General features: G+C 54.2%; 2 protein-coding genes, 1 long non-coding RNA gene and 1 pseudogene across 7 annotated transcripts; 1 reads left to right on the top strand and 3 right to left on the bottom strand.

Moving 5' to 3' along the window:
* The first annotated feature begins 1515 nt into the window (after positions 1–1515).
* On the top strand, positions 1516–8650 carry LOC125336228. The gene is made up of 2 exons (XR_007207706.1): positions 1516–1594; positions 6264–8650. It is a non-coding gene; the product is annotated as an uncharacterized LOC125336228 (long non-coding RNA).
* A 150-nt stretch (positions 8651–8800) lies between these two features.
* On the bottom strand, positions 8801–13828 carry LOC125336497 (annotated as a pseudogene).
* BCL7B (BAF chromatin remodeling complex subunit BCL7B) lies at positions 13247–17934 on the bottom strand. 3 transcript variants are annotated; one of them, XM_048324555.1, is made up of 6 exons: positions 17788–17934; positions 17397–17472; positions 16611–16707; positions 15545–15730; positions 15260–15339; positions 13247–14884 (listed from the first exon to the last, which is right to left on the bottom strand). In XM_048324555.1, exons 1-6 carry the CDS (start codon positions 17877–17879, stop codon positions 14792–14794), a joined length of 624 nt encoding a protein of 207 aa, XP_048180512.1. In that variant the 5' UTR covers positions 17880–17934; the 3' UTR covers positions 13247–14791. The 3 variants fall into 3 exon arrangements, with proteins under 3 accessions (XP_048180512.1, XP_048180513.1, XP_048180514.1); XM_048324556.1 differs by having other exon boundaries at positions 15545–15715; XM_048324557.1 differs by having other exon boundaries at positions 17820–17921.
* A 532-nt stretch (positions 17935–18466) lies between these two features.
* Positions 18467–23668, bottom strand: TBL2 (transducin beta like 2). 3 transcript variants are annotated; one of them, XM_048324887.1, is made up of 8 exons: positions 23458–23657; positions 23247–23371; positions 22774–22958; positions 22237–22278; positions 21994–22145; positions 20781–20907; positions 19986–20138; positions 18467–19015 (listed from the first exon to the last, which is right to left on the bottom strand). In XM_048324887.1, exons 1-8 carry the CDS (start codon positions 23594–23596, stop codon positions 18559–18561), a joined length of 1380 nt encoding a protein of 459 aa, XP_048180844.1. In that variant the 5' UTR covers positions 23597–23657; the 3' UTR covers positions 18467–18558. The 3 variants fall into 3 exon arrangements, with proteins under 3 accessions (XP_048180844.1, XP_048180845.1, XP_048180846.1); XM_048324888.1 differs by lacking the exon at positions 22237–22278 and having other exon boundaries at positions 23458–23668; XM_048324889.1 differs by lacking the exons at positions 22237–22278; positions 22774–22958; positions 23247–23371; positions 23458–23657 and adding an exon at positions 22540–22767.
* Between the last annotated feature and the right edge of the window lie 83 nt (positions 23669–23751).

Below are 23751 nucleotides of genomic sequence, written 5' to 3'. Positions count from 1 at the left end.
GAAAAGGCAGGGTTTCCTTTAACTGATAGCATTGAAATTGTAAGGCAAGGGCATTCTGCATCAATTTGAACACAGACAATTATGGAAAAGGAATTCTTCCCCCTGAATTTAAACCCCTTTTCTCCTAATAACCCCTCTCTTGTCTGGCGGCACTGTGAAGGGACTGACAGAATGAAAGGAGAAAGGTGAAAGTTTCCCCCTGGCACCCCACATGCTGCCCCACCTGCTCAGGTGCTGCCCCTTGGCACGAGGGCTTTTCCCTCGGCATTTTCTTGAAGCAATGCTCCGTGCCCAGATGCATCTGGCTGCTCCCCAGCCCCTGCTGGATGCTCCAACTATCGTTCCTGGAGGGACGCTTGGGATATCCCCATTGGCCTCTCTGGACTAGCAGCTTCCTGCACAGGTGTCCCCGGGTAACCCTCTGAAAGCAGCTGGCCACATCTGGAGCTGCTGCACCTTGGAGCGGGGCGTGAGGTGGAGAACGGTCCTGTTTGTTGTTCGTTCCCTTACACAGCCCATATTCTGCCCCTGAAACAGAAGTGGTGGAACTGTGGGGATGATGGAGCGGGAGCTGCGGGCGGTACCCGCAGGGGCGGGGTCCCGGGACAGGTGCAGCACCGGGGGCTGCGGCTCCGCCCCTGCCCTCCCCCGTGTCCGCCAGAGCGCGCCCCGAGGCGCAGAACATGGGGGTCGCTCTCCTTTGGCTGTCCTGTTCCTGCCGTGCCAGGGGCAGCTGCGCCAGGAATGAGCTGTCCTGAGTGAGTGATGGGGAAAATCCTCTTGGCTCGGGCAGCTGTGGAGTCTGCGTCCGAAACTTCGCACTCTTCGCTAAGACCATGCTGAGCCACACGAGCGGTTCAGGGTACTGGGCTTGTTCAGGTGGGTAAGAGATTGAGCAGAGAACTCTTTAGGGTCTGCAACTTCCTCCCGAGGGGCAGCTCTGATCTCTGCTCTAAGTGACCAGTGATAGGACCCTATGGAACAGCTGGAGCTGTGCCAGGGGAGGTTTAGATTGAATATCAAGGAAAGGCTCTTCCCACAGACGGTGGTGGGGTACTGAACAGGCTCCCCGGGGAGCGGTCACGGCCCCAAGGCTGCCCGAGCTCCAGGAGCGTTTGGACAGCACTCTCGGGGTGCACAGGGTGGATTTGTTGGAGTGTTTGTGCAGGGCCAGGAGTTGGACTCGATGATCCTTGTGGGTACCTCCCATCTCGGGATATTCCACGGTTCTATTCCATGACTGTTGTCGGGAAGAGGCCGGCTTTAGCCGGGATTCTGTGCCCCCACGCGACCCGAGACTGTGAGTATCGCAGTCCTTTGCCCAGCGCGCTGACTCAGTGGTGGCTCAGTCTGCACGGCTGTTCCTGAGCCTGTCCCTTGGGTTTTGCTCCTCGTAATCATCCCGCACCGGGGCTTGGGGATCGCCGTGTTCAACGCACGACTCTGTTTGTTTGAACCACAGCTCCGTCCCACCGTGGCCCCAGTGCCCGCCCCCGTCCCCTCCCTTCCGGGGCGGGCGGCGCAGTGCGGAAGGACGCGGGACGGAGGAAGCGGATCCCGCCGGCTCCGCGGCCCCGGGCGGGGCGGGCGGACGGTGAGCGGGGCGGTACCGCGGCACCGGGACGGGGGTTGATGGGGGGGGGGAATGGCTCGTACGGGCTCGGGTGCCAGGGGCGATGGAGCGGGCGCTGCCAGGCGTGTCCCGCTGCGCTGTGTGGGCAGTGCCGGCCCGGCGGTGGGAGCCCCGCGGCTTGGCCGTGCCCTGAGCCCGCCCGGGCGCGGAGCGGTCGGGGAGAGGCCGGAGCGGGAAGTGCGTGTCCGCTCTGGAGGTCAGGGAGGGCAGAAAGCCCCGCTCCAGGCGCTCCGGAGTAATCCTCCTTCGCTGAGTTTTCCCGAGCCTTAGCACGGAAAACTTGGCTGCTCTCGCATTTGTTTATGGTTTGTTACAATGTGCGCGTTTTGTGGGTTTTTATTAAGATCTCGCTTGTGTGTGGCTGGCGGGCAGCGTCACCAGTACGACACCGCGATGTTTCAGCCGCCGCAGGGCAGGGTTTAAATCCAAACCAAACCCTGCTTTGGTTTAAAAAAGGGGAAAAAAAAAAAAAAAAGCCGAAAATATGTTGACATTTTTGTACGATCCTTTAAAATATATTGACGGCTTCAGTGTTTAAAATATAGTCCTTTTGTACAAGGTCAGAATCAGTAAAATATATCTACAAATTGAAGGCTGCCCCTCTGCTTTTGGCAGTAGTTTGCCATTAAGCTGGTTGCTACTCTTCCATATTGCTGGTAGTGGAAAAACCTTCTTTTCTTCCCCCCCCGAAGAAATCTGATTTATTGAGTACTGGGAAAGAAATTGCTTTAAACTAAAAGAGAGTAGGATTAGATTTAGGTATGTTCCCCGAGAAGGTGGTGAGGCCCTGGCATAGGCTGCCCAGAGAAGCTGTGGCTGCCCCATCCCTGGAAGTATCCAAACCCAGGTTGAATGGGGCTTGGAGCAACCTGGGACAGTGGAAGGTGTCTCTGCCCGTAGCAGGGGGTGGAATGAGATGACTTTTAAGGTGTCCCTTCCAACCCACCCATTCGATGAACTGCAGCAAAGGGTTGATTCAAAGAGATAAAGTTTAAATAACAGATATGGTGATGTTTTGGACATTTATGAGGAAATTGGGGAATTTCCCTTGTTTGTAGGGCCTTAAGGATGAGTCAGACAAGCACCTGCCAGGAATGACCTGGAAAGAATCACTTCTGCTTTGGAAGAAAATGTAAATCTGTAGTTCAATGTAAATCTGTGGGGATCAATAGACCACACAGATTTATTAGTAGATATATCTGTAGATCACCATGCATCTGCATCAATAGATCTGTAGGTCACTAAATGTGAATCAGTATATCTGTAACTCATTATAAATCTGTCTGGATCAATAGATCTGTACCTCACTGTGAATCTGCTTGGATCAATTGATGTGTAGATCACTATAGATCTGTCGGGATCAATAGATCTGTGGCCCAGCTGTGCAAGCTACTCTGGTTTCACAAAGACACATCTCCAGTGTCTCCTGGTGGCACTTGCACCTTCTATTTCTCCCCTTTCACTCCTAATGCGCTGAACCAACAAAGCAAGACCCACCCACAGAGCTGCACATTCCAAACATGAGCTCCGGAGTCAGACCAGTGGATCCGAGTCCATGGCAGGGGCTGGAATGAGATGGTCTTTATGGTCCCTTCCAATCCTGTTGCCTGGGAGAAGAGACTGACTCCCACCTGGCTACAGCCTCCTTTCAGGTAGTTGTAGAGTGATAAGGTCACCCCTGAGCCTTCTCTTCTCCAGGCTAAACAAACCCAGTTCCCTCAGCCGCTCTTCGCAGGGCTTGTGTTCCAGACCCTTCACCAGCCTTGCTGCCCTTCTCACCCAGTCCAACTCCTGGCCCTGCACAGACACCCCAACAATCCCACCCTGTGCCTCAGAGCGTTGTCCAAATGCTCCTGGAGCTCTGGCAGCCTTGGTGCCGTGACCGTTTCCTGGGGAGCCTGTTCAGTACCTGACCACACTCTGGGGGAAGAACCTTTTCCCCTAACACACAGCGCCAGCTGTTCCCTGGGTCCTGCCACTGGTCACAGAGCAGAGGTCAATGTGTGTCCCTCCCCACACTCCAATCTATAACCTCCCTGTACAAATCTCTTCCTTGACTTTCCTCTGCCTCAGGTACTTCTGTCACCAGTCCAGGGATTTTCTCTCTCCCAAGGCTCATTTGCTAGCTGGAGGCTTTTCTGATCCTCCCCTGACTTGTGTTCTGGAGAGACAACCTGTTACCCAGGTGTGGGACATCCCCTCCCAGAGTGGGGTTCCCAGAAGATCCCCACAGTGAGGGATGGTGTCCATGGGGTGCTGACTGCTGTGACCCACCTGGGGACAGTGGCTGCTGAAGGCACCTTCTGGAACACGCAGAGATGATGTCACAGTCCTGTGCAGAGCTTTATCAGGCAATAAACATTAACATTCCTCAGCCCCAGCTGCCAGAGTGTTGCTGGAATGGATTTGTTGCTTTTATGAAGGAGAAGATGAAAGACTGGTGGGAGAGAAGGCCCCAATAACCTGGATACCACCTGACTGAACACTCACATCCTCCCATAAAACTTCACCTCAAATGAGAGTGTTTTATACCCAGCCCTTTGTTGGTTTTGTGTGATCCAGCCTCAGGAACCAGGATCTGCAGTTGCCCCTATTTCACACAGAACAAACATTATTCCTGCCATAAACTCTTCGAGGCAGGGCTTGTGTTTTATTTGCATTCATTTGTCCAGCCTCTTTTCCAAGCCAGCTGTCTCCTGACATCATGTACTCACAAACCCCACAAGTGCCTCTCAGAGATGCCAGTCCCTGACTGATTTAACTGATAGCTTTTTTGATGCTGCTCCTCATAGGGAGGTGCAGAATCTGGGACCGCAGCAGAGGCAAGGCTGCCACAGGCCCACCAGGCTCAGCAACACTGTGTATCTCCAGTAGCTGCACATCAGCCCAGTAGCTGCTCCTGGATCTTCCCCATTAGCCTCTCCAGACTCCAAGATCTTTCCAGCAATTGGCCAGGCCCCTCTGAGCCTCTGGCAGTCAAATCCTCTGGTTTTCACATCCTTGTGCACATGCAGACTCCTGGTTCCCAAGGCTCTTACCAAGCTGGTCAGCTCCTCTGGCTGGACACTCCCTGTAATCACATCCCCACACACCCACGCAGATCCGGCCCCTGGTACGCGAGCTGTTCGCCTACAGTCCCACACTGAGGGGGGAGGGGGAGGCTCTCAGACTTCCCTTCAGAGGGAATAAACAGTCTCTGACCCAGGAAAAGATTTAGGAGTGGAGGTTAATGAGAAGCCAGGTCACAGTGTGTTGATCAGGATCACGCTACCCAGTGAGCTCTTTACATGGCCCTGGCCACTCTTGTCCCCTGGGCCTTATTTTTATCCTGTGTTTGTTCCTCTCCAAATTCCATCAACCCCTCCATTTCTCCACCTTTGGTTCTTCTCCTAAGCTTCCTATAGTAAGTGTAATGGGATCCTGAACTTCCCTTCCCCTACACTTCAGAATGTTTCCTATAAACCTATGCAGGGAGAAAGGGAGAAGAGAGAGGTTGATTGGAGAGACCTTAAAGGTCATCCAGTCCCACCCCCTGCCATGGGCAGGGACACCTTCCACTATCCCAGGTTGCTCCAAGCCCCATCCAGCCTGGGCTTGGACACTTCCAGGGATCCAGGGGCAGCCACAGCTTCCCTGGGCACCCTGTTCCAGGGCCTCACCACCCTCACAGCCAAGGATTCCTTCCCAATATTCCATCTAACCCTGCCCTCTGGCAGTGGGAAGCCATTCCCCCTTGTCCTGTCACTCCAGCCCTTGTCCAAAGTCCCTCTCCAACTCTTCTGGAGCCCCTTTAGGCACTACAAGGGGCTCTGAGCTCTCCCTGGAGCCTTCTCCAGATGAACACCCCCAGCTCTCCCAGCCTGGCTCCAGAGGGGCTCCAGCCCTTGAAGCATCTCCATGTCCCTCAGAGGCCTTTGTTGACTGGCAATGACAAAGTTTAGGTCACATCTTCAATGTGCATGAGATGTCCAGAGTTACCGAAGGACACTCCCGAGGCACAATCTATTTTGCTCCTGGAATGCAACAGGAAGAGAATCCTTTGTGTGATGTTCTGTGAATTCCCCTCTCTCTGGTGATGAGTTATCTCAGCTGTTGACTTACCAGGGTTCAGACCTTCCGCCCTTCCCAAAAACAATCTGTTTAACAGATGGATTGCCAGAGTGGCACCCTTTGTTATTCCTGCAAGTCCCTGTTGTTCTCTGTGCCTTTGTGTGCTCACTCACCCACATCTGCTGACTTCATTCAGAGCTATCACAAGAGCTCTGCTGAATGTCTGAGTCAACAAGAGATCAAAGATAAGGAGCGGTTTTAGAGCACAAAAAGCCAAATGGTATCAGACAAGGGGAATTTAGCTAAATGATCAGGCAGTGGGTTCAGACTAATCTTAAATATTTCTTTTTCACCAACAAATATGCACCACACTTGGTACAAGCTTCCAAAATAATAAAAAACTCTTCAGAGCTATTAAAACCCAATGTGGTTTATGAGGAAACAGACATGGATCCTTGGAAGTGTCACAGAAGTGTCACTGGATGTGCCTTTCTGAAGGATCTGGAAATAAGAGACTCTCCCATGATTAACCTGTTTCTCACAATTGCCCCCTTCACCCTTTTCCTCTCCTCTTCCCCAGATTAAAGAAGTTCATCTCCCCCCACCTGATGTGCCACAGACCCTTCACCACCTCCATCACCCTGCATTGGATTTTCCAGTTTTTTTCACAGGTATCTCCCAGGAGAGGGGTTGGACATCTACCAGAAGATATCAAAAAGTCAGAGTTGTCTGGGCTAAGTCACCTGACTGACTATTCCCAGCTGGGAGACACCAAACTGGGGGGTATTTGCTATTTAAAGCAGACGAATGCTAACAGGGATATTGGGATTCACTGTGTCACCTCATCCACTGAAACGGCAAAGCAGAATATTTACTGATCTGGTCAAAAAGTGTCTCACCATGACAGGAATGAAAACAGCAATAAAATACTTTTATCAGCAATTCTGATTCCAGTGCCTGATAGTGCAAATATCCCAGGCAGAGGAGAACATGGGATTTGTCTTTCAGATTCCTGGGAAAAAAAAAAAAAAACAAGTTAAGATCCTGGAAAGATCTAAAGATCTAAGAGTGTTTCTATCTCGACCCTGATATTTTTTATCAGAACATGCAAAATATTTAATGCAGATTCTCCTTGGCTGTGCCATTGCTTTTACAGGCTTTTTATTGCTTATAAACCAAATCATGTCATCGCTGATACTTTCTCTGACCCTTTAGTTAAAATGTTACCCCAAGGACAATCATATCTTTCTGTGCTCAGTTTTTGCTGAGTACTCCAGGATCCTTGGATTTGCATGGGGTGGGAGCAGAGGCCCACCCAGGGATAAGACCAACTCCATCAACACTGCCTGCAATCATTCTGCATTTTTGCCACGAAAAGCATTGACATTTCCTCCAAAAAAGCTTCATTTGAAATTAGCAAAAACTTCTGTTCTCGTCTTTCCTAGGTGGGGGGAAGTCAGAAATTCACTGATATTAAACAGACAAAAAGAAGGGTGACTGAGCACTGGAATGGACTGCTCAGGCTGTGGAGTCTCCATCCTTGGACACATCCAAAAGTCATCTGGAAATGGTCCTGGGCACTCAGGTCCCAGGGAGGTGGGACTGGATGACCACCAGCATCCCTTTCAACCTCAACCACTCCAGGATTCTGTGAAGAAATGGGTTTGAGCCGTCATATTTTTGTACATTTGAAAGGAAGAAAATTTTTTTGCTGCAAAAACAACTTCTTTTCCTGCTCACCTCAAATGCTGTCTGGATTTATCCCTTTATGGAAAATCAAAAAAAAAAAAAGGGGGAGGAAAAAGCAAGGGTTAACAAACGCTCTGAAATACAGGAAGAATATGGGCAAACCAGGACGTGATAATCGCTGGATGGGTGGGAAGACACAGGTTAATGGGAACAGAAGCAGATAAACACACCATTTCTGGATAGAAGGGATACAGGAGAGGGACTAGACGGTAATGTGGGTGGGAATTGGAAAGAAATGATGGGATTAGTATTTTAACAGGATCTAAAGCTGGTTGGTTGAGAACACTGGTGGCTAGCCTGCCCACCCTAACCCTAACCCCTAACCTTAACTTCTGCCCTCCTCCATTGCCACTGCTCTACCACTATTGTCTCCATCCTAGGAAGCACCACGGTGAGATTGCACTGCAAGCAGGAGGTCGAGGTCAAGGTCATGCTCAGGCAGGCTGGAGAACACCTTTCTGAGGAGAGAGGTCTTACCACAATGCAATTTTGCATTCTTTCCCAAACTGCATTTGTGGCCTGTCACCATCTTTGGAAGGACAGCTTGACTCGCATGCCCTTGCTGCCCTCTTGAGTGTATCTGTAGGTACTTCTGGCCATGACTGCCATTTTGAGTGTGGCATGATGCAATTTCTGGTAAACACTTGCCATCTTGAGAGTGGCACTATGAGTTTGTTCCAGGTCCACCATCTTGAGTGTTATGGCACATGGCTTCCTGTCACAGTCGCCATCTTGAGAGTGGACTGATGCCAATTCTTGGCTCCTCTACTGTCTTGAGCATATTGCCACGTGACTTGCTGCAGCCCAAACCCAATGGCACTTGGCAACAACCCTGCTCCTCCTTTGGCTCACTGCAACCCTCGTCCGCCACTGTCACTGCAACTGGGTCCTGCGCTTGGTGCTCCTGCATGCTCCAGGGCCAGCAGGAGGCTGCGGCAGGCATAGAAAGCGCCACAGTAACACTCCGAAAGATCACTGTGCGTGCCCACATTTTTTAGTTGCAGTACTTGTTTTTAGCTGCAGGTGGCATCAGCAAGTCGTTTAAGTCATGGTACATATGCCCGTTTGTCGTGGGTTGACACTGGTTAGGCACCAGCACCACAAAAAACCTATTCACTTACTTGCCCCTACTGTAGCTAAGCAGAGAAGGGGAAATTGAAACTTCATTTTTATGAGGTGAAATAAGGATTATTGAGGAAAACGGAAAACCTTCAAGGCGAAACAGGCTCAAACATACAGTAGAATAAAGAATATTTATTACTAACAGAATCAAAAGTGTAATAAATGGTTAAAAGTTTTTCTTTTGGTTAAAAAGAAGTTAATAGTTACTTGTTATACACAGTTAATAAGTTGATTATTATTGGAGTGTACGGGTGTAATGCTGCTATGTGATCGCTAGATGGTGACACCAAATGAGGGAAGAGTGGTAGGCCTACAGAAAAGTGGGGAATGTTCTGGAATGTTCTTAAGATGACTTAATGATTTATGATGTAAACATCTTGAAGGATTATTGGTTAGAGGGCAAACCAATCACTCGACGCCCCAGAGATTGATGGAGCTGAACGCCAATGAGGACCCTGGCAACGAGCCACCAGAGGGAGGATCGGAGCTCCACCAATCATAACATCAGAGGGACTATAAAACAGCCCCGGGGGCTGAGCCCCCGCGCGGCGGAGTCTTCCTGAGGAACCTGAGTCCGAAGGAACGCCCTGTGCGCCGTACTGTTGGTTTTTTTTCTGGGTTGCCGAGTGGGACTCGGGCTTATCTCAAGTCTCCGCTTCTGGTTTTTCTTTTTAAATAAACGAGCAGACTTCTGTTTCACCCAAAAAGTCCAGGCTCCGTTTATAACAAAAGTGAAAAGAATAATGAGAAACCAAAGCAAGCTTCCAGAACACCTTTCTCTTCCAGTACCTTCCTCTTTCCACCAAACTGCACAAGGGAAAAAAACATGGGGTTTTGGTCAGTGTTTCACTTCTTAAGAGTCTTTATGTTTAAGGAAAAGAGTTTCTCCTGCTGTGCTGTGGGATTCTTCCCACAGAAGATAGTTCTCTGTGAACTTCTCCAGCGTGGTGTCAAAACTTTGTGACAACAGTCCGCCCGAATCTGCTGCAGTGAAAAATATCCCTCCCGTGAATCTTGCACTCTTCCCACACTGCCTTCATGGGTCATAACAGTCATGGGGTTTTAAAGGATGAGCTATTCCAGCCTGAAAAAAAAGGCTATCTTCTTCAATCTCTAAAAGCCTTTCACGGCATCTATAAGCTATGGCACCTTCTTTTCACGAGCTGCACGTGGATTTCTGCATCCCCCATGTCCTTCATCTCATGAATTATAGGGGAAACAAATTACTGTATTATAGTCCTCACCACAGCTTGTAAGGAGAATTTCAGCTCCAGTGCTGGGGGTGCCTCCTGTGCCTTCCCCCACTGATCGTGGCGTGGCCATGTTGGCCTCTTCTCACATGATCTCACTTTTCCTTTCTCTCTGACTTGGAAGAAAGTTGGTATCAGTTAAGTTGCAGCTGAGAAGTTGACCTTGTCTGGGCTCTGCATCAGGAAAGACTTGTCCTGTCTCTCATTGTCGGCTGCATGGGTTGGTTTTTTTTTCTGATTCAGCGTGAGCCACGCCGGCTGCGGGGAGAGGCCCACCGGCCCTGCGTGGGCTGCGCCAGCTGCAGAGATTCGGGCTGCGCGGCTGCTCAGGGCTGTTCTTGGCTGCTTGCAGCTCCGGGGTGGTTTTCTCCCGGCAGCCCGGCCCCGAACCGCAGGGCCGGGTGGGGGGGGCGGCCCAGGCCTGCTCCGGGATGGGGCTCGGGGCCCCCTCCCCCGCCACCCCTCGACGGGGGAGCAGGAAAACGGAACTTCTCGCGTTTCCTCGTCTTTAAATAGGTACGTCACGGAGGCATTACCAGCTTATTTAACTGGTCTAACGACCTGTCTATCAACCACAGGCTCTGTGCCGGTCACAGAAGGTTTTTCCAAACGGCTAAACCACCGCACCATTTCTTAGTTGCAGTACCGCTTTTAGTCTGCAGGTGACACTACTGAGTGATTGAATAGCGTATATGCGCAGTATCTCGTGCTTATCACCAGGTGGCAGCAGCGATTTAAGTGCCAACCAAGAGCTCAGCCTTTGTCTTAGAGTGACACACAAAAAAGCTCTGAATACGCAGAGCTATTTTCTATTGCCTTCATAGAGATCATCTTTTCACCCGTTCTCAAGCCCTTTATTGTTTAATTTACATATACAAAAGTTACATTTGTATTTTCGAACCCTAAATATCTTGATTTTCTTTTTGAATTTTGAATTTCTTATACTCTAAGATCCTGCATATAAAACGGTAGATACAGGGTTGTATTTGGAAATCAATTTTTATAAAAGTTTATATATATAAATAAAAATTACCATTTTTAACTACCCTAACTACTGCCCTAACAATTTCCCCTTACAAACTACACCTAACCTAGCAATTCAGTGTCTCAGGGGCAGTTCAGAGGCAGCTCCCAGAAGTCCAAAGCCAGCCAGAGCCATAGCTACTGGCAGCTTTCATCTTGTAACAATCCTCCGACATTCACAATTTTAGGAGGCAGAATCCCACTTTTAGCCCCAGGAGCATGACAGCTCTTTTCCACAGGAAGGAAAGCCATGCAACGCACTATCTCAGGGGCAGTTGAGACACAGTCCCTGGGAGTCCAAGGCCAGGCAGATCCTGGCAGCTTTCATCTGGGAGTAATCCTCCAATGTTCACAAATTTAGGAGGCAGAATCCCACTTTGGGACCAGGACGCCTGACCACAAATGATGGCCCTTTTCCAGAGGAAGGAAAGCCTGGCAATCCAGTATCTCATGGGCAATTGAGTTCCAACCCAAACCACTCCATGATTCTATGATTGGTAGTGCTTCAAGAAGTCCTGTTGAACAGGTTCAGGGATAGAGGTGCCACTGCAGGCCAGTAACTGCACCATCATCCCAGTTCCTGTGGCTGGGCATGGGTCAAAGGGCCCTTCCTAGGTTTGGTGAGAACACCCAGAAAACAAGTTGATCTTTCCTCCTGAACATTCACAGCACAATACAGAAATGAAGTTGACACTAACATAAATGAAGGTTTTATCTGGGTCTACAGCTGTCATGAGCTCCACCCATTTCCTGATGCTCAGTCTTTTGGTCAGTGCCCGGCCCCAGTCCCCCACACTCTCCTCCCTGCCCACACCCAGCACCATCCAGGATTGAGGGTCACCACTGAACACAGGGCAGCAGGGCAGTTCAATGTGCACAGCATGGGCATAGCCCTGCGAAAAGCCTGCTTGGTCATAAACACCCAGGATGTGTATCTGGAACTGCACACCAGACCCAGAGCCACAGACGTGATGGGCAGACATTGAGCCAATGGTATTGGCCACTGTTTGTTCTAAGGCTACTTTCACCACGTTAGTGTGGGCTCTGGTGACTTTACCATCGTCATCCACACCAAAAACTAAATATCCACTCTCAGTGTTTGCAAAGGCAGAGACATATTTAGGAAGGTTTTTTCTTATTTATTACAAGGTACTCTTTGTACTGTATTCCTTAAATTCAATATGTGTTGCCTCTGTGAAAGCCAGGACCTCCCCAAACAGCACTTCATCTCTCTTTCTAAACCTGGCCACGGCCTCTTGGGTGTTGTGCTCCTGGATGTTCAGAGGAGTCTCTTTTGCTCCCCCATCAAAACTCAGCTGAGCTCTCTTGGGGCTCAGTCCATTCTCATTGCGGCACTTGGCAGAGTCTTTCCTCCTCAGGAATTCAGGGGCTTCTCTGGAAGTCACAGGATAAACCAAAGTGCCGGACCTATAAAACAAATCAGTGCTCGAGCTGCAGAGGTGCAGCTTTGTGGCTGCAGCTCCCTGTTCCGGGCTCCACAGCTCCATGTTTTAACAAAAAACAGCAGGTGACTCCCCTGCTGCATCCATGCAAAGTATTCAGAGGCCTTTGTTGCTGCCAATGCAACCCTGAGGCTCGTCTCTTATGTTAGTGTCACAAATGCCATGCTCCCAGAAGCAGTAATTCCTGTCCTCACTCTCCATCCTCACTATTCGTCCTCCTGAATTCAGCAATGCACACACTGCTATGGAAAAGACCTTTTGTTCTGTTTTCTGATTGCTATACTTCTTCCTTCTGGAACTCTTTCCTAAAAGAGTTAACTACAATCAATAACCAATAACTACATCACATCAGGATAGCTTGTGTTCAAATCAATCAGCAGCTGCCCCTCCTGGCTGGCCATCCTGATCCTGAAAGGATACATTATTAAAAACACTTCATGATTATCAGAGAATCGTTGGGGTTAGGAAAGCCCTTTGAGACCATCAAGTCCAACTGTTCCCACAGCACTGCCAAGGCCACCACTAACTCATGTCCCCAAGTGCCACATCTACATATCTGTTAAATCCCTCCACAGATGGTGATTCCACCACTGGCCTTGCAGCCAGAGCTGGACAGCCCTTCCACTGAAGAAACTTTTCCCCAGTATTCAACCTAAACCTCTCCTGGGACAACTCGAGACTGTTTCCCCTCATGTCACTCCTTGTTCTGTGGGAGCAGAGCCCAACCCCCACCTTGCTGCACCCTCCTGTCAGGGAGTTGTGCTGAGCGAGAAAGTCCCCCTTGAGCTCCTTTTCTCCAGACTGAGTTCCCCCAGCTTCCTCAGCCGCTCTTTATCAAACGTGCTTCGGACCATTCCCCAGCTCCGTTACCCTTCACTGGACATGCAAAGAAGGGGACAGGCACGGTATCGGGACCAAGAAAACCTGGGAAAAAAGGAAACATTGGAAAATGAAAGTGAAAATGAAAATCATTTATTGCAAGGGCAGTCAGGTCCGAGCGGGCTGGTGCGGAGGCCGCGGGTTAATGATGGGAATTGCTGGGGCGCTCTGGCACTGCCCTGAAGTCACGTCCAAAGCACAGCCCCGATCCCCGCAGCCGCGGCCGATTCCTCCCGGCCCCCGCGGCCCCTGCGGACGAGGAGCCCCGCGCCGCGGGCAGAGCCGCCCGGGTGGGCGGGGACGGCTGCGGAGCGGGCAGAGCCCGGGGCCGGGGCCGCGGTGGGAGCCGCTGCACAGGGCGGAGGGGCCGCCCCGCGCTCCCTTCCCACCCGCCCCGAGCCGGCCCCGCCGGGCGCTGCTGCCGCCTCGGCTCGGGGCCGCCCCCGCCCGCTCCGGACAGCGCCGAGCACCGGCAGGGAGGAGAGGGTGGGGAACCGGGACCGGACGCTGACCGAACTTCCCGGGGGATCGGGCTCCGGGCCGGCTCCGAGTGGCGGCACCGGGCCCCGTTTAGCAGAAACTTCCCTTGCCTTCCCTTCCCTTCTCTTCCCGCACCGCACAGCCCTTCCCCACGCCACCCGGCCCTGCCCGGCCGACATCGTGCTCTGCATCTGTATTTCAAATAGTTTAATTTTAAAAATATTCTATTCAGTGCTAAAATAACTTTCCACTTCCACGCGCGGCCGCGCCTTCGGCTTCACCAGGCTCGATCACGGACTCGGCGGGACATGCAGTGGCGGCGGGGGGAGAGTGGGGCTGGGGGGGGCAGCGGGTATTGGGGGGCGGCAGAGCCCCAGGGCGGGAGCACTTCCCGGGGTTCCTTCCCCTCCTACCCTGCCGCTTCCTTCCCCGTCCCGGGGATAGCGGGTAACTAGGCCGGGACAAGGACCCCCAGCACAGGGCAGCGGCTCCCCCTGCTCTGCCGGCTCCTGGGGGACTGCAGAACCCACGCGGCTGGAGCTGTGCCCTGTGGCAGAGCCGAGGCCAGCCAGTACCTGCCCTCCGGGAGGGGAAAGCGCTCCCCTCTCTCCCAGCATGAATGGCTTAAACTAGCAGCTTATTGCACAGCGTCCCAGTGGGTCCCTGCTGGCCTCCCCTCACTGCCCCCCACACCCACCACCACCTGCTCCCACAACCGAGTGGACACATCACCTGGAGCAGGTGGAAGGTGGCTCTCCTGTTCCCAGCACCCAGGGGAAGGGCAGGCACGGGAGCCACAAGCAGGCAAACAGCATCTGCCAGTGTCCTGGGGATGCATGGAGGACCATGGAGAGCAGGGAGCCCTGTGGAGAACCCCCCCACGCATGCAGCCCACCCAGCGGAGAACCCCCAGCTCTAGGGCAGGGAGCAGGGAGAGAGGGAGCCAATAAATAGAGGCAAATTTGCAGGTACTGGCAGCAGCCCCATCCGTCGGGCAGGGCAGGGCAGGGCAGGGAAGGGCGCACTGGATGCAAGTGGTGGGAGCCCCAACGCTGGGGAAGGGGCAGGCTGGAAGGAAGCGCCGGTCCTGGGAGGTCCAGGCGGCTCTGCAAGGGGCTGGCGAAGGTGCCGGGCCAGGCAGGTTAGCTCTCCGAGGCCGTGTGGCACACAGAGTTCTGGTCAGCACAAAATCTCTTCAGAGGCGGCGCACCGGAGTCCTCCTCCTCTTCAGTTACCTGCAAGAGCCAGAGGTCACAGGCAGTGACACTGAGCGACGCACACCTAGACAAGGCTGTGACACACCATGGGGACACCCCAGGCTGTCACCTGTGCACAGACCCCAGGGCACCAGGATCGGGAACCCACTCCAGCCCTGGAGCCTGCCAGAATTGTTAACTTTCCCACAGCCTCACATCATTCCCTCACACTTCAACACTTGATCTGAACCAGGGAATAGCTCAGGAAACCAGGAGGTTCCAGGAGCTCCCAGGGGGCACTTCGGGACTGCAGAGCAAGTCCATCCACCAAGACGTTTCTGCTACAAGGAGCAGCAACAAGGGTAAAAGGGCCAAGGGCACATTTAGAAGTGGTTTCAATTCCCCTCCCCTTACCTGAGTCTCAAGGGGGACTGGCTCTTCCTTTGTGAGAGTGGGAGGCTCATCTGCCACTTCCGAGGAAGGCAGGGAGGGCTCTGGGGAAAACAGGTGGGTCAACAAAAATGCAGACCCAGCACCCAGCTCAGTGCTAAGTGAGGACAGAATGTCCAGCAAAAGAAGTCCCCACTGCCCTGTCAGCTTCCAGCAGTGCCAAGTCCACCCACCAGACCACCAAGAGCCCTGCAAGAGCCTTTCCTGAACCCATAAATATACGTCCTCCCTTCCCAGCCCAGCACCCACCTTCCAGAGTCTCCTGCCCCAGGGTGGGAGGCTGCGAGTCGTCCGTGCGGAAGTCAGACGTGTGGGCAGGACTCATGGACTCGCTCTGCTGGGGACTGGGGCTGGAGTTGGGGCTGCTGTCCACCTTGAGCTGGTACACATCAGACAGGGAGCTCTGGTTGCTGTTCTCATCTGCAGAAACAGCACCTGGTGAAGAAGAGCACCTTGACCCAGGGGCACAAGCAGCTGAGGGCAGCACTGCAAGATGGGGTCTTGCCGTGAAGGCAGAGCACAGTCAGAGAGTCAAACAGGGAATTCACTGTTCCACATCAGCCCAAGGGCTGTCAGGCACAGGACCGCCCTCCAGAACACAGTGGGAATCACATACACAACTGGCCATGGGAGAGGGAATGCTCCTGCCCTGGGAATGAGAATGAGCACTGCCAAATCGCACATGTGCAGCTTGGGAGGGCCCTGGGCATCCAAGGGCAGGAATCTCCTGCCATGTACCAGGGTTTTGTTCCTCCTCTGTGAAGCAACACCAGGATCAGTGCTCAGCACCTGTCTCCCAATGAGGAGGCAGGCCTGCCACACGCCTTTCCAAACTGCAGACCTGCAACATAACCTCACCGCATCTCCTGGAAATGCCGGCACACTCCCGATTTTCCTTAGCCACACGAAGAGCAGAGGCTGGGCAGAAGTGTACAATCTGCTCCAGCAGTGAGTCCGGCGCTGCCGGAACCTCTCCTGACTGTACAGCGCCTGGACCAAGAGCAAGGCCAGGGACATCCTTTGCCCCTTCACACTAAGGTCCATGGAGGTTAACTGCTGGAAAAGCAAGCTTGGCTGCAGGTGGCTACTGGCCTCTCCCCAGCAGAGACTGGAAAGGGGGGAGCAGGAAACCCCACTCCTTCAGTTGGCTGTGAAGCTTCCCACAGAAGATACCAGAAACAGCCCGTTAAGACTCTCTGATAACAAAAATGAACAGTTTGGGCAGGGACAATCCAGAAGTGGATCAGCCCAACTCCCAGCTGCTGTACAGCCTCGGAGTCTTTCCCCACACTGAAGGCAGCTCAGCCAGACCCACCTTGGAATTCCAGAAGGAGGGAGGAGTTGGCAGAGGTGTCAGCTGGGAAGCCATTGGGTTCTCGGACGGTGCTGCTACTTGATTTGGATTTCTCTTTCTTGAGGACAGAAAGAAAAGCACAAACACAAGGTCAGAGGAACACAGGCTGCTCCAGAGGAGCCATTCCCCTTTCTGTCTCCAGAAGCCCAGAGGGATGTGCTCAAGCTGGCCTTTTCCCTTGGCTTTGGGGGCACATTTCTAAGTGAGAGGCAAAACTCCATCTGTAAAGAGACTGGGAATCAGGAAAGAGAGGAGGAGCTGATGCCCAGGGGGCTCAGCAGGGGCTTTGTAGTTCTGGGGGCCTCAAGTCGGCTGAAGGGGCTCGTTGGGGCTGGGGGGGGGGAAGGAGGGGGGGCCAAAAAAGCCTTGACAGGGGCTCCTGGGGCTTCAGAAGGGGCTAGGTGGAGCTTGGGTGGGCTCGGGGGGGCTCAGGGCACCTCGATAGGGCAGGGGGAGCTCGGTGGGGCCTTAAGGGTGCTCAGCAGGGCTGGGAGGGCTCAGCAGGGGCTCGGTGGCTGGCTCGGGGAGGCCTCAGCAGTCGACCTGGAGGGGACTCAGGAGGGTTTGGAGGCGTTCAGCGGAGCTGGGGGGCTTGGAGGTGGCTCGGGGGGCTTCGGTGGTCGGTGGGGCTGGGGGGACTCGGCAGAGCTGGGGGAGGCTCAGGGGTCAGCTTAAGGGGAGTTGTTAAAGGGGCTAGGCTGGGCTGTGAGCGGTGGCTCCCGGCTCGTCTCCACGAGCGGTACCCACCTCCTTACTGTCCGCCACCGGCACCCACTTGAATATCCGCAGGGACGTATCGCCCACCGTCACCCACTTCTTCTCCCTGCGAGACACAACGCTGACAGGCCAAGCCGGGCCTGCGGCACCGTGGCAACAAACCCCGCCACCCCGCCACGTTCCGGTTGGCCCAGAGGAGCATCAATTCAGCAGCCCGCAGCATCGCCCCGCCCGCCGCGCTGTGACGGGCCGCACCACCCGCCCATCACGGCCACTTCCGCCCCCCCGCCCCGCTCCCATTGGCCGCCGCCCCCCCGCCCCCGCCCGCTGGTTGGGCCCGCACTCCCGGGTCGCACCCCGCGGCGCGGTGATTGGCTGCGCGCGGGCTGCGGGGCCCTCCCCCCCGCGGGCCCGCCCTCACCATCTGCGGACGCGCTCGATGGCTGCCATCACCTTCTTGATGTCATCCTTGGCGCGGCTGCGGGTCTCGGCCCGCACCGAGCGCCCCGACATGGCGCGCGCAGCCCCGCAGCACCGGCCCCGCTGCACCCGCTGCCGCACCCGGCCCCGCGCACGCGCCCTGCGCGGCCCGCCCGCGCGCTGCGCGTCCTGCGTCACCACGCCGGACACGCCCCGGCTGCTGCGCCTGCGCAGGCGTACCCGCCCCTCCGCGGGCACGGAAACGACGCGCAGGCGAGGCGACGGTGCGCCGCCATCTTCCTTTGGGGCAAGTCCCGCTCCACGCCCCACTGAGACCACCCTGAGACCCCGGGCCGGGGGAATGGGGCCACCTTGGGTCCGCTGCACCGTTACGGCACTGCCCCGTCCCCTGCAGCAAAAACCCCAGCATTTAGCATCAAAGATTGAGCTTAGGCAGCGCCCCTGGAAAAAAACCTACCCAACCAAAAAACCTACCCTAAATCCACAAAAATCCCATTTCTAAGCTCAGGAAAACTCGTAGGCGCTGCCTTAGCAATCACTCCCATGGGATATTGATGATCCAAGCCCGTGGGAGAAAACAACACAGGACTGTGATACTGTGAGTCCCCACTGTCCCCAGCCCGGCCCTGCCCCGCCCATCACAAGAGCACACAAGGAAGGACCGGGCACTCTTTTATTACTGCTATTCACAGTTATTAAAAAAAACCATCCCCAAATGCAGAGCACAGCTGCTTCCTGCTGTACGGATAGCTTAGTGCTTCTTGCCATAGATGGCAGCCAGCGCTTTGCGAGCGCTGGAGATCTGCTGCTCCAGCCTCTCCCGCGTGGCTTTGTTCCCAGTTTTTTTCAGGATGGCCTCCATCTCCTCCACCACAGCGCGGTGCCCGGCAGTGTTGTGGAAGACACAGATAGCACGGTCCCCACAGGACACGAGATAGCGGCCGGTCGTGTCAAAGGCAAGGTCAGCGATACGGTGGCTGTGCACGCCAAGAAAACGCTCCTCCTCCTCGCCGTGCCGTGTGTTGTACACCACGATGTCTGTGCCGCCTGCCACAGCAACCGTGCGGCTGTCAGGGGACAGGGCAATGCGGCACGGCTCCAGCACTGCACACTGCCCTGTCAGAAGCAGGTATGGGTCCTGCTGCTTCTTGTACTCCACATCTGTGTCCCAGAATTTCCACGTGCCATCCTTTGACACGGTCGCCATCCTGCAGCCACAAGAGAGCACGGTGAGTGCATGGAAAAGGGGCAGCACCTCTTACCCTGCCCCACCCATGAACCAGGAATACTCTGTGGAGAGAGATCTGTTCAGAAGGGTGAGTCTGTACACACGTACAGTCCGCGTTCTCTTCCCAAAGCAAAAAAGCCTTCCACTAGACCAGGCTGCTCCAAGCCCCTTCCAGCCTGGCCTTGAGCACTTCCAGGGATGGGGCAGCCACATCTTCTCTGGACAACCTGTGTCAGGGCCTCACCACCCTCACAACCAAGGCTTTCTTCCCAATATCCCATTTAACCCACCCTCTGTCAGCCTGAAACCATTCCCTTATCTTGTCACTCCAGGCCCTTGTAAATAGTCTCTTTCCCATCTTTCTTGTCAGCTCCCTTCAGGTCTTGGAAAGCCACAATTACATCACCTGAAGCCTTTTTTTTTTCCAGGCTGAGCAATCCCAACTCTCTCAGCCTTTCCTCACAGCAGAGCTGCTCCATCCCTCTGATCATCTTGGTGCCTCCTCTAGACTCATTCCAGCAGCTCTGTGTCCTTCCTGTGCTGGGACCCAGAGCTGGAGGCAGCTCTGCAGGTGGGGTCTCACCTGAGCGGGGCAGAATTCCCCTCTCCCCTGCTGCCCACGCTGTGGGATCAACCCAGGGCACGGGGAGTTTCTGGGCTGGGTCATGTCCAGCCCTCACCCACTAGCACCCCCAGGCTGCTCTCCATCTGTTCATCCCCAACCTGGATTGATACTCGCGGTTGCCCTGGTCCAGGTACAGCATCAGCATTTGGTCTTGTTAAACCACATGAGATTCCTATGAGCAGGGAATATACAGGTGGCACGAGCCAGATTTGGTTCCCCAGGGTGGTGTTTTACTCCCCACAGCTCAGTGATACAGCTGGTACACCCTGAAAGAGATGAGCTTACATGTCCTGAGGGTAACTCAGAACAGGTAACACACACGTACCTCCTTGAGTCGTTGGAGAAGGAAAAGGATTGTACACCAGCAGTGTGGCCTTTCAACTCAAAAGCCCTGGTCACCTCCCTGAAGTCTCCGTTCTTGCCAAAACACACCTCCCACACCTTCACATCGGGGGTAAAGCCACAGGATGCCACAAACCTGCATGAAGGAACAAGCAGAGACTCTTGAACAAGGAGCTGCCTCTTACACAGGACCTGAGCAAGGCAGGGCTGCAGCTCTGCAAACCTGTCCTGACTCCTGCACTCAAGTCTGGTCAGCTGAATTTCCACTTTTCCCTGAAACCTGGCTGGTAAAGGGAACACTAAGGAAGGGCACCAGAACAACTCAGGAATGAGAAACTCTCTGGTCAAAGTAAAGGAGCTAAATGCTTTTGATCCCCAAACTCCTCACACCAGGAGCAAGGCAAATCATCCTGTAGCTGCAAGTGATTTTCCCGATAAACAGATCTCCCAGAAATAAAACCTTTAATTTTATAATTAACCTTTAAGAGGTCACAGACAAGTTCAAAGTGCTGTTTTCTTTGCATAGGCCATTTGCTCTGTCCCACCTCTGCTACCTGAGGCCAAAGCTGTTCTCAGGTTACCAGAACAGCAGCACTGAGGCAGGATGGCAACACAGGAGTGCTTGAGCCCACATCAGCTCCATCTCCCAGGGGGACAAAATACCTTTTTAAACTGTGGAACCCTCAGAAAATTGCATTACAATAAAACTAACTGCCGATGGTCTGAACTGATGCTATCTTGTGCAAAGGAGCAGCCTGGAATCCTGCCTGTCACTCACCTTCCACAGGGTGAAACTGTGGCATAGGCATTGTTCATCTGGTTTGTGTTAATGCTGGCCAGGACTTCTCCCTTTGGGCTCCAGATCAGGATGGTGGTGTCACTGGAAGCTGTCATGATAAACTTCCCTGGGGAAAAAAGGCAAAGATGAGGAGAGCCCCCAGACCTAACACTGCCATAGTCTTAACGAAGCCCCAGGACAACCTCTCCCTGCAGCTGGAGAAAACCAACGGCAGCACCAAAATCCAAGGAGTGTCAGTCTCCTGGGACAGAGTAAAGAGCAGTATCAGAAGACTCAGTTCCTGGTTATGCCTCAGTACTCCCCTGGCTCCCGAGTAGACAGCAGGCACTGAGCCCACGTGTGCCCTGTGCTCAGGACCCTGAGCCCCACGTGCAGAACTCAGCACTGGGCTGTTCCATAAACAGGCACAAAGCACACTCCACCTGACCTGCATGCCCAAAATCAGCTCGAGAATAAGCACCTTTCAAGCTGTGGATTGCAGGCAGGCAACTGAATCCCAGTCACACCACCATGATCCACGGTTGCTGGTTGTGCCCATGCTGGACTCCTGCTTGTTCCCACTTCCCCTTTGCCATCTCAGCCCAGGCAGGGAGTCGCCTGTTTACCTTCCAGCTAAAGGCAAACCTTGTTGCAGGTTTAAGTTTTCACTTTCACAGCTCCAGTCTCAGTTAACATCTTCCCTGCTCTCCTATTACAGAGGTGAACTCGTATCCACCTGCTTCCAACTGCCCAGTGGCACATACCTGACAAATTAATCCATCAAGCCCTCACCGCTAACACATAATTTCCACCCACCCACCCCCACCTCTCTTCTAGATGATCCCAGAAGTTCAAGATAGACCATTTGAACTCACTAGAGAGATTTCTGACTGGTTAAAGAGAGACTGGCGGCCCAGAGAACAGCGATCCTCTCAATATTGAGACCAGACCTCTTTGCAACAGCATCCCTGAAAATGTAAATTAAGAAACTGTGCATATCGGGGAGCTGGTTACAGGGACATTATCGGTGTGAAAATGACACCTTTTGGTTCAGTCAGTAGTAAATTAAGTAAAAAAAACCTAAGAGACTACAGAGTTCAGCAGTGGTGCTGTACACAGCCTTGAGAATGCCAGGAACTCCAACACTTTGAATCCAGTAGCTTCACAAGGAAATCAAAGCTGATCTGGAGAGGTGAGCAGCTCATTTCCATACCTGTCTCTGCAATCCCTATGTTAATGACAGGAGCCTTGTGCTTCTTTGGGAAGTCCCCAGAAGTTGCAGTGAAGGTGAAGCTGCCATCATCCTTCTTGGTCATCTTGTAGACACGAATAGTCTCAGCATTGGCCAGCCAGACAATGAAAGCCCTGTGGAGGGACAGGCTCTGAGCCTCAGCTCAGCCCAGGTCACTCAGGGGCACCTGGGAAGAGGGATATGCTGGCAGGTAAAAATATTTACAAGGGCACCAAGTTCTCTCCCTGTGTTGGCTCGACTGCAACACTGAATGAAAAAGAACAGAATTTATTACCCACACCAGGAAACGAGATCACTTCCTCTCTTTCTAAAAGAGGCCACTTCAAAAAGTCAAAACACACTTTTCCACCAAATTTCCCACCCAGTGAGAGCTCCCCCCGACCACTGGAGAGGCTCAGCAGCACATTCCAGCTGCAAAGTCAGCTGGCAGGGACCTCAATAGACACCTTCCATGGGTGCAGCAAGCTCGGGACTGGGATATTTGCCCTGAAAACCATATTAACCCACCAGGAGCTGGACTAGATGATCTCCAGAAGTCCCTTCCAACTTGAACTACTGTGATTCTGTGATTAAGTGCCATCTGCTTTCAGGAAAGGCCACGGATCAGTGATACCGTGATGACCCAGTGAGAGATGCTGCCTGCACCCGTGCCAGAGCAACACCACCGATCCCACCGCAGCTTGGCCGTGAGACTGGTGGCTCTGCAGGACATCCCGGTGCCGGTACAAGGTCCGGCCGTACCGTGAGTCGGGGCTGAGGCGGACGAGCTCGGCGTGGTCCAGCCCCACGTTGGCGCGCAGGCAGCGGTGCTCCCGCCCCGCCAGGTCCCGGGTGCTCCACAGCCGCACCGTGCGGTCCTCAGAGCATGACGCCAGGTACTTGCCGTTGCTGCTGAAGTCCAGGCAGGTGACCGGGCTGCTGTGGCCCTGCGGACAGAGAGTGGTCACGGAGGATGAGGGAGGAGGAGAGGGAGAGAGTGGGGTGGGAGGGGGGCGCGGTGGGACACCAGTACGGGGGTAGGAGGCGGACACCGGCACCGGAGGGAGAAGGGGAACACCGGCACAGGCGGGACACCAGTATCGAGAGGGACACCTGCACCGGCCCCGGCAGGACAGCGGCACCGGAGGGGACACGGTCACCGGGGAGACACCAGCCCGGGCATCGAGGGGGACACGGGCATCGAGGGGGACACCGGCCCCGGGCAAACGCGGTACCTTTAGGGCAGCTACCAGCAGCCGGTGTGCGAAGCTGTGCTGCCGCTGCTTCTCCCTGCGAGCCCTCGCCGCCGGCTTCGCCTTCCGAGGCTCCTCCGGCCTAGCATGCCCGTTCGCCCTGGGCCCTGCGGGAGTGGAGGGGCCGGTGGATCCGGTTCAGCTACGCTCCGCTCCGCGCTGCCCGGCGCCCCACCGTCCGCACGGTACTCACCGTCCTGCGGGGCGACGGGGGTCTCCCGCGGAGCGGAGCGATGCAGCACGGCCGCCAGCAGCAGGACAAGGACGAGGAGGATGAGGACGATAAGGGCGCCCGGCAGCCCCGACCCACCCAGCGCCGCCGCTGCCTCCATGTTCCCGCCGCCGCGTCAGCGACCGGCTCCAGGAGGGGGGGAATTTTCGTGTGCGCATGAGCGGCCCCAGTGATCCACGTAGGGCGGCCCCTAGTGGTGGTACTGCACCCCCCCCGCCTCGGCCGTCCCCCTTTCCAGCCACGGACACGCCCCAG

Source organism: Corvus hawaiiensis, chromosome 20 (assembly GCF_020740725.1).
Source record: "Corvus hawaiiensis isolate bCorHaw1 chromosome 20, bCorHaw1.pri.cur, whole genome shotgun sequence".
NCBI classification, from domain to species: Eukaryota; Metazoa; Chordata; class Aves; order Passeriformes; family Corvidae; genus Corvus; species Corvus hawaiiensis.
This window is presented reverse-complemented; position numbering and strand designations above follow the sequence as displayed.

Bases quoted from the DNA above. Each gene is read 5' to 3' on its own strand.
- BCL7B (XM_048324555.1), bottom strand. From the start codon at position 17,879: ATGTCGGGGCGCTCGGTGCGGGCCGAGACCCGCAGCCGCGCCAAGGAT. The intron at 16,708-17,396 runs GTGGGTACCGCT...TCTGTCCTCAAG, and splicing joins CGGTGGCGGACAGTAAGGAG to AAAGAGAAATCCAAATCAAG. The intron at 15,340-15,544 runs GTGGGTGCTGGG...TGTTTTCCCCAG, and splicing joins GGGGCAGGAGACTCTGGAAG to AGCCCTCCCTGCCTTCCTCG.
- TBL2 (XM_048324887.1), bottom strand. From the start codon at position 23,596: ATGGAGGCAGCGGCGGCGCTGGGTGGGTCGGGGCTGCCGGGCGCCCTT. The intron at 22,146-22,236 runs GTAAATATTTTT...GTCCCTCCACAG, and splicing joins GGAGAGAACTTGGTGCCCTT to GGCTTTCATTGTCTGGCTGG. The intron at 20,139-20,780 runs GTGAGTGACAGG...TCCTTCATGCAG, and splicing joins ACAGTTTCACCCTGTGGAAG to GTTTGTGGCATCCTGTGGCT.